At 46.5% G+C, this 14,337-nt stretch overlaps 1 protein-coding gene across 1 annotated transcript in view; it reads left to right on the top strand.

The window, feature by feature from the left end:
- The window catches only part of AP4S1 (adaptor related protein complex 4 subunit sigma 1), a 34,096-nt gene extending 20,496 nt beyond the window's left edge, over nucleotides 1-13,600 (top strand). Inside the window, exons 5-6 of the mRNA XM_084791833.1 lie at nucleotides 5,597-5,608; nucleotides 13,208-13,600. Coding sequence (XP_084647959.1) covers nucleotides 5,597-5,608; nucleotides 13,208-13,336 — 141 coding nt within the window. The 3' untranslated portion in view covers nucleotides 13,337-13,600. The remainder of the gene's footprint in view (nucleotides 1-5,596; nucleotides 5,609-13,207) is intronic.
- Nucleotides 13,601-14,337: the final 737 nt, after the last annotated feature.

Raw genomic sequence — 14,337 nt, 5'->3', positions numbered from 1 at the left:
TATGTCGAGTTGACAAAAACTTAAGCAGCACAAAGCAACTCTGAAAAGCCCAGGTCCTTCTAGGCACTTTACAGTCCATCAGGACACTTCCCTCTAACTGGTGTCTTACATTCCTTTTGCTTTCCTTCCTAAGAGAACAGAACTCTTTTTACTTTAGGAATTGTTACCAGCCAGATGGTGGTGGCATATGCCTTTAATCTTAGCACTTGGGAAGCAGAGGCAAGCAGGTCTCTGAGTTCAAGACTAGCCTGGTCTACAAAATGACTTCCAGAACAGCCAAGGCAGAGAAACCCCCGTCTGGAAAACCAAAAGCAAACCAACAACAAAAAGAATACTTTCCAAACTGGGCATAGCAGTAAACATCCAAATAGCCTCACTCAGGAGATGGAGCGCGAAGATCAGGATTCGAGGTTATGTCATCCTGGCTGCATAGCAAATTCAGACTGGCCTATCCACAGAAGGCTCATCTCAAAGCAAAGAGGACCAGGGGCTGATGGGGTGGCACCTGAGAAACGGCTCAGACGTTAAGAACACTAGTTCTCACAGGAGGCCTGGGTTTGGTTGCCAGCACCCACATGGAGGCTACATAGTCAGCCGTAAGTCCAGTTCCGGGGAATCAGATGCCCTCTTCTGGCCTCCATGGGCACCAGGCACACATGTGGTGCATATGTGGTACACAGACATACGTGCAGACAGAACACCTGTTACACATAAAATAAGAGAGCCGGGCATGGTGGCGCATGCCTTTAATCCCAGCACTCGGGAGGAAGAGGCAGGCAGATCGCTGTGAGTTCGAGGCCAGCTGGTCTACAATGTGAGTCCAGGATGGCCAAGGCTACACAGAGAAACCCTGTCTCGAAAAACAAAAAAAAGAAAAAAGAAAAGAAAAGAAAAAGAGAATCGTTTTCATCTACAGCTTTGCTTTACTGTCAGAAGTCAATTTCCCCTTAGGAACATGCTTCCCAGCCATCCTTTTCTAGAAGTGTTAATAGCTATATTGAAATATAACTCCGTAGGCCGGTAGTGGTGGCACATGCCTTTAATCCCAGCACTCCAGAGGCAGAGGCAGGTAGATCTCTGTGAATTTGAAGCCAGCCTGGTCTACAAAGTGAATCCAGGACAGCCACGGTTATACAAAGAAACCCTGTTTCGGGAGAATAAAAAAAGAAAGAAATATAATTCATGTACTATAAAATGTTCCCATTTAAAGTATAGTATATAATCACCTTTTAGTACTTACAATCTTACAGCTATCACCACTTTCACTTAAAGGAGATCACATCACATGACAGATGAGCATACGCATCAGTGTTTCCCGGGTGAGCTCCTCAAGCTAATCCAGGTTGCCACCGATTTGTCTCCAGATGTTCGAGATGCATCACAGAAATCAAATTGTGTGCTGAGGACTTCCGCAGCTTGTCTCTTACTGATTGATTGATTTTTTTTGGTTTTTCGAGACAGGGTTTCTCTGTGTAGCCTTGGCTGTCCTTGACTATGTTGGTTCATTCTTTTGTTACTTTAGTTTTGAGGGATGCGTAGCTGGAATTCAGAACCTCCACCCCCTATTTCCTCTGCTTCCCACAGGCTGGAGTTGCAAGCATGCACCACCACTCTTATTTGCATATATATATATATATACATATATACATATATATATATACACACACACACACACACATACATACATATATATTTGTTTCAGGAGCAGTTGTTGGAATAAGTGCCCTTCTCCTGTGCGTGACTGTCTTAGCTTCTTACTGTGATCCTAAGTAAGGGATGACTGAGCCAGGAATGGTGGTGCCCATGTGAGGTGGCTGTAGAAGGATCCGGAAGGCAGCGCGTTATCACCTGCATGGCAAGGGCAAGACCAGCATGAGACCCCTTCTCAGCAAACAAAACAAGTTTTTGTTTTTGGTTTTTTGGTTTTTTGAGACAGGTTTTCTCTGTGTAGCCTTGGCTGTCCTGGACTCGCTTTGTAGTCCAGGCTGGCCTCGAACTCACAGCGATCTGCCTGCCTCTGCCTCCCGAGTGCTGGGATTAAAGGCGTGCGCCACCACGCCCAGCCAAAACAACAAGTTTAATCAAATAAGAAGCAAAAGTTTATTTCTGGCCTCTCGTTTCCATTCCCCTGAACATAGCATTGCTGGTACCATACTACCCTGACTAATACAGTTCTATAGTAAGTTGGAAGTGCAGCAAGCTTGTAAACAAAAATCAGTGGACATAGTTTGTATTGTCACCAACAGCAGCTACAGAGCCTCCTGTGACCCAGGTGACCTTGAACTTCAAATCTCCTTTGCCCCTACCTCCCTGATCCTTGAATTATAGATAAGTACCACCACGCCCAGTTCCTCCAGTGCAGAGGATTGAACTTGGGCTTTGTGCACGCTGAGCAACCATTCTACTAAGCTGTGCTACATCCCTACCTTGCTGTTTCCCAAATTTGTTTATTCATTGCCTTTATATAAAAAGGCTGGGAAGGAACTGCTGCACGCTGCTGCTTCCTGAGGTCGTGGGCGGACACTGCTCCCTTAGTAGCAAGACTGAGTGCATAATACCAAGAAGGCCACACTCTTGTTTTTATTTTTAGATTTTTCGAGACAAGATTTCTCTTTGTATCCTTAGCTATCCTGGACTCAATTTGTAGACCAGGCTGGCCTTGAGCTCACAGCGATCCGCCTGCCTCTGCCTCCCAAGTGCTGAGATTAAAGAAAGGCGTACGCCACTACGCCCGGCAAGGCCACACTCTTGTGTGGAAGCTATATCTTCTGAGGTATGGTGGGGCTGTAACCTCTAGCACGTGAGAAGTGGAGAGAGGCAAGAGAATCCTGAGTTCAAGGTCTTTCTTAATTACATGGTGGGTTGGAAGCCAGCCTAGATGACATATGACCCTGTCTCAAAAAGAACAAGAAAGTTATGTCTTTAACTCACTTTCTGTGGCCTGAGGTGAATTTTAGAAGACTCCAAGGAGGAGGAGGAGGCCGATGACAGCTGACTCTAGACTTGGCACTAAGGCCTTCCAGAAAGTTCTTCATCTCCACTGGACTACCCAGGACTGCTGTCACCCTCCGGAGGGAGCAGCTCTTTCTTTTGCTATAGATAAACACAAGGGAGGGTGACAGGGAGTGACTTTTTTTCTATAAGGAATAAAATTTTTTCCACAGGGTGCTCCCTGTAGACAGCAGGAAACTCTTTTTTAGTTTAGAAGAAGAAGGAGGAGGAGGAAGAGGAGGAGGAGGAGGAGCTTTTCATGGGGAATTAGCCAGTTTTCATCACCTCCATGCAGGGGTTGCACCAACCAGCAGTGTAAACTGAGAATTTGCTGGAAATGCAAGCTCTGGGCCCCACCCCAGGCTAGGATCTGTGTCCTTCAGTCTGTCTTAACAGGCCTTAAGTTGAGGCTTGTCATCAGTCTCTAACCTATGGGGCTTAGAAGATGGCTGCTGATCTGTGAATGTAATTTCCAAAATGTTTTAAAGCAGGGAGAATAAATGGCGGCTCATACATTGTTGCTACAAGGTTTTAAGTTATTGTTGTATGCATTTACTAAAAATAAACAGCACATGTGGAATTATAGCTGTAATTTTAGGGAGAGAGTCGGTGACTGTATGAACCACAGAAGTCAAGACACAATTTTAACTTCTGCCAGGTGTAGGACTTGTGCTGCTCTGGGGATGACCTTGTCCACGATCCAGCAGAACAGAAAGATAGCAAGAAGGAAGAGGGTGGGCAAGAAGCAAGGGCCCCACCCTTGCCAGCATGCCCTGTCAGCTAAGATTTGTTTTTAGCTTGTAAGGTTTTGGTTTTTGGTTTCTCAAGACAGGGTTTCTCTGTGTAGCCATGGCTGTCCTGGACTCACTCTGTAGACCAGGCTGGCCTTGAACTCACAGAAAACTGCCTGCCTCTGCCTCCTGAGTGCTGGGATTACAGGTGTGCACCACCTTGCGCCCATCTTGCTTTGTAAATTTTGAACATTCTTTATGGGCTATTTTTATATTAGACAGTTTCAACATCTTAAATTTAGAAATGCAGGCCAGCGGTGGTGGTGCACGCCTTTAATCCCAGCACTCAGGAGGCAGAAGCAGGAAGATCGATGTGAGTTCGAGGCCAGCCTAGTCTACAAAGGGAGTCCAGAACAGCCAAGGCTACACAGAGAAACCCTGTCTCAAAAAACAACGACAAAAAAATTGGAAATGCATTCATGCTATTGAACAAAGAAATGCATCTCGGTGCCATCTTTTCTAAAACAAAAGCCAGTTAGTTTCTGGAGGTTTCTAGTGAGCACTACTGCTGTGGAAAGAGGCAGCCTGTTTCCTGTCCCTCCCTGTCACATATGATCTCATTTCCACTTCCTGTTCCCCTGTGCATAACTATTTTACTGACAAAAATAAGTACAGATAATTGGGAGAAAGAGGATGGATCTATGGCATTATCTATTTGTGAAGACTCTGATTGTACAACGCCAGAGTAAAGGCTAGTGTGGACCCTGCGTGTGTGAGCTGTGTGGACCCTGTGTGTGTGTGTGTGTGTGTGTGTGTGTGTGTGTGTGTGTGTGTGTGTGTATGTGTGTGTGTGTGTGTAGCCCGTGTGAGTGACCTGTAGCAGACAAGTAACAAAGCATCCCTAGGTGCTTCAGTCCCTTATGTATAGCGGTTGGTGTCTGCATACAACCGACACACACACTCCCATAAACGCCTCGAAGTGACAGAATGCGCCTAGCACAGAGCAAATGCTATATGAGCAGTTGCCACATCTCAGAAGTCGTGAAAGAGTAAAAAGGTGTTTATGTTCAGTACAAGCTCAGGTTGTTCCAAGCAGTTCACACAGTACTTGGTTGAACTAATGGACATGCGGTTCATGAATACAGAGAACTGACTGCATGCCACTCTTTAATATTATGTAATTTTGAGGTGTGGAGATCGACCCCAGGGCATTAAAAATATCACTGTACCCCTGAGCTACATCTCCAAGGTTGCACAGCATTTGATAACGTGCATTTTACTCAGCAGCCTGCTAGTAAGTGCACATCTGCATCATCGTTGATGGCTATGTTGCCTAACTAATCCCCCTTGCTAGTTTCCTGGATTATTTATTATCAGTAGTTTGCTATTATAATAGCTTCACTCTGATTATCCCTGCCTCCTTAAGATAAAGTCCTGCAGTAATCAATGGCTGCCAATCATATGGCTAAGACTTCTGATATGTGAATTAGATTACACGCCATCTACAAAGGCTGAGTTACTTTATTATTCCCCACGCTTTTTGTTTGGTTTTGGTTTTGTCTGGCATGCCGAAACAGGATCTTGCTCTATTATCTCAGGAAGGCCTGAGTTCGTGGCATTCCTCTGGCTTCTGTTTCCCAAGGTCACAGGCGTGACCCACCAACCCTGCCTCTTTCCCTACTTCCTAACCTGCAGCTTTCTTCTTCTTTGCCTATTTTAAATCACAGTTCCCAGCTCGGGGCTCCACCTCTGGGCTCCAGCAGGTTTAGAACGGCACTTGCTGCCTCAGGCTGGGGCAGAGCAGTTCCTGTGCTCAGATGACCCACTCTCTGGGGTCATCTTCTCACTGTGTTCCTGTTTATTTTCTTTTTCAGAGCGAACTAGATGTATCCTTTTTCGGTATGTTTTTTCATGGTATGTGGCAAGGCACACTCAAGGTGCACTCAGGTAAGTGCCACCACGCAGGAAGATGGCTTGGCAGAATCCAGGACACTGGTCATCTGCAGCAAGTGGTACACAGAGCCTCCCAGCCTTCCTTTCAAAGGCAGTGCCTCAAAAGATTCCCTTCTTTTTCTCTAAACAAATCACTGAGGTGGCGGCATTTAAAATAACTTCTATATGGGGCTGGACAAGGCTCAGTGGTTAAGAGCTACCCTTTCAGAGGACACAGGTTCAATTCCCAGTAGCAGCTCACACCTGTCTGTAACTCCATTTCCAGGGTTTTTGACACAGATATATATATAGGCAAAACACCAATGCACATGAAATAAAAATAAATTATATATTTAAAAATAGCTATTATACATTGGTTTGGCTTATTCTCATCAGACACATTTGTTCAAAATGTGTATTCCACAAAAGAAGTGCTTGATTTTCTCAGAGGCTAAATTTTCAGGCCTCTAGGATAAATCCCCAGAAATCACCTCATGAACAGAAGGGGGCATTCTGGGAAAGGGGCTGGAGGGGTAAAGACATCGCCTAGCTTATATTCATTTATTTAATGTCTGTGGGTACTTTGTCTGCATGCACATCTGCCTACCAGAAGATGGCATCAGACAGTTGTGAGCTGCCATGTGGGTGCTAAGAATTGAACTCAGGACCTTTACAAGAGCAGTGATTGCTCTTAACCACTGAGCCATCTCTCCAGCCTCATTTTATTTTTTTTAATCGCAGAAAAAGTTTGTTTCTTTCTCTCTTTTAAATCAAAACTGTCTGTGGGAGCCGGGCATGGTGGCGCACGCCTTTAATCCCAGCACTCGGGAGGCAGAGGTAGGCGGATCGCTGTGAGTTCGAGGCCAGCCTGGTCTGCAAAGTGAGTGCAGGACAGCCAAGGCTACACAGAGAAACCCTGCCTCAAAAAACAAAAACAAAAACAAAAACAAAAACAAACACATTATATATATGTGTGTGTGAGTGTGTGTGTGTGTGTATGCCTGTCATTTGAAAGTGATAAAGACATCTTTTGAAAACATACCAGGTTAAAAATCTAAAATAATTACAACTACTTATTTATGTATAATATTAACAGATAACAAATATATAACATGTTCATATATGTGTGTGTGTTTATGTGTACTGTATACAGAGTAGATACCACTGCTTGAATCAGTATATTTGCATCATCACAGTCTTCTGGAGAAATAGCCACTTACCCATTACTGTTGGTTAGAACCGTCATATTCATAAAACTCATCTGGAGCCCTCTTCCTAAGTCAGCTGCGGAGAGGTGATCGCTCTGTAGTGGTGAATGACCTAAATCTATGATCCTTTTCACCTGCGAGATCCAAGACTAGTGTATGTGGCCGTCTATGTTTTTAAAAAATATTTGTTTTGTTTGTTTGTTTTAGGCATGGAGGTGTTCTGTGTCATGTCTGTCTGTGCATGGATGTGCTTGGTGCCCTTGGAGGTCAGAAGAGGGCAGCAGATCCCCCGAGAACTAGAGTCACAGATGATTGAGACCCACCAGGTGGGTGCTGGGAATCCAACCCACGTCTACTGGAGGAGCAGCAGTGCTCTTCACCACTGAGCCATCTCTCCAGCCCCGTGACATTTTGTCTTAACTAAGCCATTTCAAGCAATTCAAAAGAAATCTGCTTCTAACTGGACAAGGGAGCAAAAAAGGCTTTAAAAATATATTTAAACGACATCAGGAAAATGGCAAGAGCTAGCACACGCTTCTGTAGTGCAGTTCCGGCCTTGCCACTAACTGCCCACTGTACTGAGCAAGACATTTATTTCAGAAGGAAAATGAGACCAGAGGTGCTTACGTGCCCTCTCAGCCTGTGCTGGGACCCTGCCATGGCTCTAGGTAAAGAAGGACTTCCTCGTAGGGTGTGGTAGCGCACGCCTTTAATCTCAGCACTTGGGAGGCAAGGGCAGGTGGATCGCTGTGAGTTCGAGGCTAGCCTGGTCTACAAAGCAAGTCCAGGACAGCCAAGGCTACACAGAGAGACCCTGTCTCAAAAAACAAAACAAACAAACAAAACAAAACAAAAAAAACAAAGAAGGGCTTCCTCCAGGTCCAGCCGTTAGAGACTGGACGTGGAGCATTAGGTGTGTCTAGGGTGTGGCTGGCTGTGCTGCAGTGGCTTATGCCATCTTTGTCTTTGTAGACCTCGGGAATGAGTCGGCTTTCTAGTTGCAACTTCTTTCCACACCAAGACCCACAATATGTGGGGTTGTTTTCCTCTTCATCCTTTACCTTGTTGTGTTTGTTGAGACAAGGTCTCGAACTGGCTATGACCTGGCTCCGAGACAGAAGATACACCTGTGTGTGCACCACCACATCCACAAAGCTTGCTTCATCTTGACCTTTGCTCCTCGCCATGTTGTCTGTTGCGGTCCAGGGGACTCTCTCTTAAAATGTTACTACCATTTGAACCATCTGAAAAACAGCAAGTCCCAAACTCCAGACTCACAGAAGGCTCTCTCCTCCAGAGAGTCGTGTGCAGCAAACCCAGTGGCTGGAGGCTCTGCTCCAGTTCCTGCCTTCTGTGGGGAGGGCAACACTTTCTGCAGTCGCTACACTTGAAACCTGATTTTTTTTTGGGGGGGGGGGCCAGTTTGGTTTTTTGAGACCAGGTTTCTCTGCGTAGCCTTGCCTACCCTGGACTCACTTTGTAGACCAGGCTGGTCTTGAACTCGCAGTGATCCGCCTGCCTCTGCCTCCCGAGGGCTGGGATTAAAGGTTTGTGCCACCATGCCTGGCCCAGGATTTCTTTCTCAAACCGTGCACTCAGGTTTCTGTTCTACTCGCACAGAGCTGGCGCGAGTGAGGATTGATCTGGGTGTGGCAACAGAAGAGGGGTGTCGGAGTCCCGGAAGTTCTTGAGAAGCCCCTCCCAGAGCCTGGCCGAGGTGCCCTGCACTGGGCTTTGAGAAATAAGGCAGGCCTTTACGTTTCTCCTCAGCACACACTACTGTTCTATTTCCAGCTGAGACTTACAAATCAAGACAGATGCGACTTAAACAGAACTGATCCAAGCACAAGAAATCAGTTCAGGAATTCTGGCCTGTTGAACCCTTCACTGCAGGGTGTGGAACCCTTGGTGCAGTGGTGTGCAGTGGGCAGTCTCTGGCCTTGGCCTCCCGTATGCCTGACTAGCAGCCTGCACCATTACCTCACCTGGCCGCGCTTGAGTCTAAATTGCCTTCTAGAATCCTGGGTATATAGGCTTCCTAGATTCAGAGCTGTTGGAGGATCTTCTTTATTCACCTCCCCCCAGGCCTGGGAGCAAGGCTAGGCAATCAACATAGGAGGGTAGCCATGGTGCCCATATCATATACAGGAAGAAAGGCCAGTACCTGCCTGGTGCCCTTACTCATGGATCCTCTTATGCTCCCTCCCATACAAGAATGAGGTAAGCCCAGAACCCAGAAGGTTTTGATTTAGAATCCTCTTTAGAGATCTAAGCATTAGGACACACTTGTCCTGGTATCTGGAAAGATGGAGTCCAGGGCTCGGTGGATGGATGGATGGATGCGTGGATGGATGGATGGATGGATATGTGGACTGATGGACAGACATATGGTGTTATAAACTCTTAAAGCCCCAAAGCCACTGCCTCCCACACTCCAGAGCTGCTGTGGGTCGGCAGCAGCGCTTTTTTTTTACTCTTTCCTCATTACCACTGAGGTTGGGTCATAAGGAATGACATCAGTGTTGTGTGCAGTCTCTGCCACCATCTAGCACAGCACATCCCTAGAAGGTGACAGCTTGCAGGCCACTGAGATTCCTGGATGCTGTACCTGAGACCCAGAGCCCAGATCTAGTTTCTCTAACATCCTAAAAGCCTGTGTACATTACAGCTCCAGAAACCGTCAGAGACCTGCTCCCACGGGTGATAATCTCAGCCTGATTAAGTAAGAAACTGCAAAGCCACTTGTTCAAACAAGGGGCTGCAGAGATAGTTGGCCAGAGAGCAGGCATTGCCCAGGGTGCCATCCCAGTAAAGACAAAGCTTCCCAATGAACCAGAGCGTTGGACATGTGCTCCCAGAAGCTTCTCCAGCCAATACTGACAATCACCCACATGAGCATTCCCAAGGTGTCTGCAGTCCCCTGAGAAAGGGGTGTGAATGGCAGATGCAAGGGTCTGCTCCCAGCTCTTCTGACTGCCATAGCCTTTTCACTGTTGTTTTTCCTTTATCTTTATGTTTAGTTAGTTAGTTTGTTAGTTAGTTAGGGTCTGCAGCCTAGGCTGTCCTGGAAATTACTATCTAGACCAAGCTGGCCTCAATTTTGTGGTGGTCCTCCTCAGCCTATCAAGGGCTAGGATTACAGTGTGAGTCATTATATCCAGCGCTTTAAAAAATAACAATAATCAGATGATGATAATAATAATAATAATAAATAATAATAATAATAATTTGGTTTTTCAAGACAGGGTTTCTCTGTTTACCCTTGGCTATCCTGGACTCGCTGTGTAAACCAGGGTGGCCTAGGACTCAAGCCATCCACCTGTGTCTGCTTCCCCAGTGCTGGGATTAAAGGCATGTGCCACCACACCCGGCTTACATTCATACGTTTAAAAAAGGGTTTTTTAAGTTCTATTTTATGTGTATGTGTTATGTCTCTATGTATTTTTGTGTAACACATTTGTGACTAAGGCCCGAGGAGTTGAGAAGAGGGTGTCGGATCTGGAACTAGAACAGGAATGGCGATGAGCTGCCGTGGGGGTTCTAACTGCTGCCAGAAGCCACTGCACTGTCTAGGCTGGACTCGGCCCTGTACTTGTTCTGAACCTCCCATTTGACTCTGGTTTGCTATATTCTCTCACTTACTAAAGGAGGGTCAGGAGTTCAAGACCACCTCCAACTCCATAGCAAGGTCAAGGCCCGTCAGACCACCTAAGATCCATTTCAAGGAAAACAAAACATCCTATGAGAGGCGTAAGTTCTCCTGCAGGACACATCTAATGTCTACCTTCCACAGAACTCCCACAGGGCTCTTGGGATTTAGTAACCGTGCTCCTTGGGAAGTGGGCGGAGTTCGGGGCCGGCCCTGTGCAAGCCAGGCGGAAGGAAGTCCCTGCCCTGCTCGCCTGAGTTAGCCAGCGCAGTCCAGTTCCTTCTTGCTTACTCTTGTTGCAAATGACAGCACCGCAGGGTTTGCCTGTGGCGCTGCCCTGAGGCTTGCCATATAGGACAGTTTTCAGTCCCTGGCATGTGACCCAGATGCCACTAGTCTTGGATCCACCCATGCGTACAAGTTACTCATAAAACAAATCAAGATGTGAACAACAGCTGGACCCTTATTTTCAAGGAGGCACGTGATGTGAAGGGGCCATCAGCTGTCAGTGCTTTGCTTTTGCGCTGGGATCTGGCCTGGCTTTGCTCATGTAGCGCAGAACCGAGTGACCATTAGGGTCTGAGCCAGATACCCAGATAGCCAGGCAGTCATGTGCCCACAGTACAGAATGACCTCACTGACTGACTTGGGTTTCCAGGAGGTTGCGAAATTCAGGCTTGCCAAAGGTGTGGGGGTGACAGCGGTTGATATGATTCAGCAGTAAATTCCAATTCAAATTTCAGTACAGTCTGGCAGTTGCTCGGGTGGGTGGGTGGGGGGCAACAGCCACACAATGGTTATTTGATGAAGATGGAAAAGTTTGATCTGTGAACCAGTTTAAACAGATGAAATGAGGTTTCCTCCTATCTCAGAGATGAGGCAGAGAAGTCACTACAGCTCCCACTGCCCTCGGTGCCCTCACGGGAGTGTCCAGGGTGTCCCAGTCAGTCTCCTGTGCTGGCTGTTCCGTATTACAGGCAGACCTCTAGTTTGCTGTGTAACCAAAACCAACCTTGAACTTCTGATCCTCCTGTCCGCACGTCCCACGCCTGCAGCATGCTTGCAGGGTGCTGGGATCAAACCCAGGCCCCCATGCATGCCAGGCAAGCCTGCCACCCGAGCTGCATCCCTGGCCCCTCAGCTTCTTATTTGCTGGGCTACGTTCCCACTTTGTCTCAACTTGTAAACTCTGGCTGCTGGCCCTGATGAACAGGGTTGAGCCAAACATCCATCCCAGTCCTACTTTGGCCTGGGACAAAGCAATCATCTATATAATTGGAAGACATTATTAATAGGTATATCAGAGCAAAGCTGCTTTTTTTTTTTTTTTTTCTGGGTCATTTAGGGACAGTTCCCATCGGCTCCTGAAAACCTTTATTCTGCTAGAGGGCTATTTGCACAGAACTTAATGAGATGTTAACAGAGTCTAATGGAAACTGAAAAGTCATTCATAGGTTGTCCCGTTCTCTGTAGACAACGTCACTGAGCAAATACAATAGAGACTTTGAATATCAGGAATTGAAGAAAGTCTCTGTTGTTTCTAATCACCTATTTTCCTAATGAAGTTTTTCTATTTGAAACAGCTGTTTCTTCTTAAACAGCTCTTTAAAAACCAAGTCTCGGGTTTCAAATGTAAGCACTGCAGCCATCTCCCTCCACAGCTAGACATCAGAAGGAAGCATTCTCAGCGAGTCTGTTCTGGATTCTCCCGCCTGGTGCCCTCTTCTTCCTCTGCAGACTAACTTTCTAGTAAGAGCTTCACAAGGAAAGGCTTCAGAATCCGAAGGTGATTATAGAACTCTCCACTTGTGATCTGACAACTTTCATCTTGGGGAAATTTAGTTGGCATACCTCCTTGTTTTTTTGGTTGGTTTGTTTGTTTTTCAAAACAGAGTCTCTGTGCAGCCCTGGCTGTCCTGGACTCACTTTGTAGATCAGGCTGGCCTCGAACTCACATCGATCGGCCTGCCTCTGCCTTCCAAATGCTGGGATTAAAGGTGAGCACTGCCACGCCTGGCACCTCCCCTTTATTCTGTTCTCCTCTTGACTATTTTTCCTTCTGTCTGGCAGAGAAGACTGCTGCTGATGCAGGTCAGGAAGGGCATTTGTTGTGAGTAGATAGAGCCTTGCGGGAGGAAGGAAGGGTGTTGACTTGGAGCCTTGCGATCCTCAAGAGAAGCCTGGTCAGTTCAGCCCAGCTCTGGCTGTGGCCAGACTTTAGCCTGTTTACTGCTGAATAATGAGGATTGTAGTGAAGACTGAAATAATGGATTAACACATTCATCACAATGCCCTGAGCACAGTAAGCATCCAGGAGGCACTGCTGTTATTACTGAGGTCATTTTCGTGCTGAAATGTTACTTGCTGTGTTCTCTGGCTCTACCATACTTTGGCTAACAAAATGTGCTGTTCTGGGTTGGGATGTGGCTGGAGTGTGCAAGGTCTGAGTTCCAACACACACACACACACACACACACACACACACACAAGTAACTGTTTGATTTCCGTGTCTACTTATCCCACAGAACCAAGGTGAATACGGGCATGTACATGAGTATGGAAGTAATGTCTACTAAAGATTCAAAGTAAAGGAGAACCTCAGGGTTAGGCCTATTTACATGAGGAAGACACAGGCTGAGCCATGTTACTTTTTATATTTGTTATGGTCTCAAACTAATTTCCTTAATATGACGTAGATAATGTTTAATTTGGATAAAGTTCACATCATTTTGGACGAGATGGTGCTAAATGGCTGCATTGTGGAAACCAACAGAACAAGAATTCTTGCCCCTCTCCTGATTCTTGACAAGATGTCAGAAAGCTGATGAAGACTAACAAGGTCTAAGCAGTGTGAACGCCAAGGACGACAGCGTAAGCCACAACAGCCTTCTGAAAACCATCACTAGCTGTGTCCCATAGTTCCTAAAGGGAAAACAAATGATTCTTGTGTTTAAAAAAAAAAATTATCTTACCAGAGCCACAGTTTCACTTGGTAACTAAGCTTTCTGCAGGAGCAGAGGTTGTTAGCGTGGGAAGACTGTGGCACTTGTCCATCAGCCAATAAATTTGAAGTGGACTTGACCACATGACATTTGAGTAAAGTCCTTTTGCTTGCTGCCTTTCCTTCCAGCCCCGAGTACACCCGCATCGCTGCTGTGCTATACAGCCCTAGGCACCTGCCCCCTTACCTTAACTGTGTGTATGCAGAGACCAGCGGTCAACCTTGGTGTCTTCCTCAATTGCCTCTCCTGTATTTTAAATATAGTTCTAATTTATTCCTTGAGAACTTCATATATGTATACAATGGATTTACTCACGTCCACCTTGCACTCCCACCTTCTCTCTTTCTGAGACAGGCTCTCTCACTGAACCTGGAGCTCACTGACTGGGCTGGACTGCTGGCCAGCAAGCCCTAGGGATCCTCAGGGCTGGGATCACAGGCCCCTGCTGCTCTACTCGATTTTTTTTTTTTTTTTGAGACAGGGTTTGTCTGTGTAGCCTTGGCTGTCCTGGACTCACTGTAGCCCAGGCTGGCCTCGAACTTACAGCGATCCACCTGCCTCTGCCTCCCAAGTGCTGGGATTATAGGCATGCGCCACCATGCCCGGCTTCTACTCGACTCTTATCTGAGTTCTGGAGACCTGGTTCTCATGGTTGTACAGCACTTTGCCAACTAAGTCTTCTCTCTAGCCATATTTTATTTTATTTTATACATGATTACATCTAGGTCCTCTAGCTTGAGATGTACACAGGGATGACCCTGTGAGTTCTGGGCCTACCTGAGCTGTGTTGCAGAATTCTGTCTCAAAACAAAAACAACCGAAGT

The sequence above is a fragment of the Acomys minous genome, assembly GCF_964271855.1.
Source record: "Acomys minous genome assembly, chromosome: 8".
Lineage (NCBI taxonomy): Eukaryota > Metazoa > Chordata > Mammalia > Rodentia > Muridae > Acomys > Acomys minous.
Note: the sequence above shows the minus strand (reverse complement) of the source record. Positions and strands in the feature narration are given on the sequence as shown.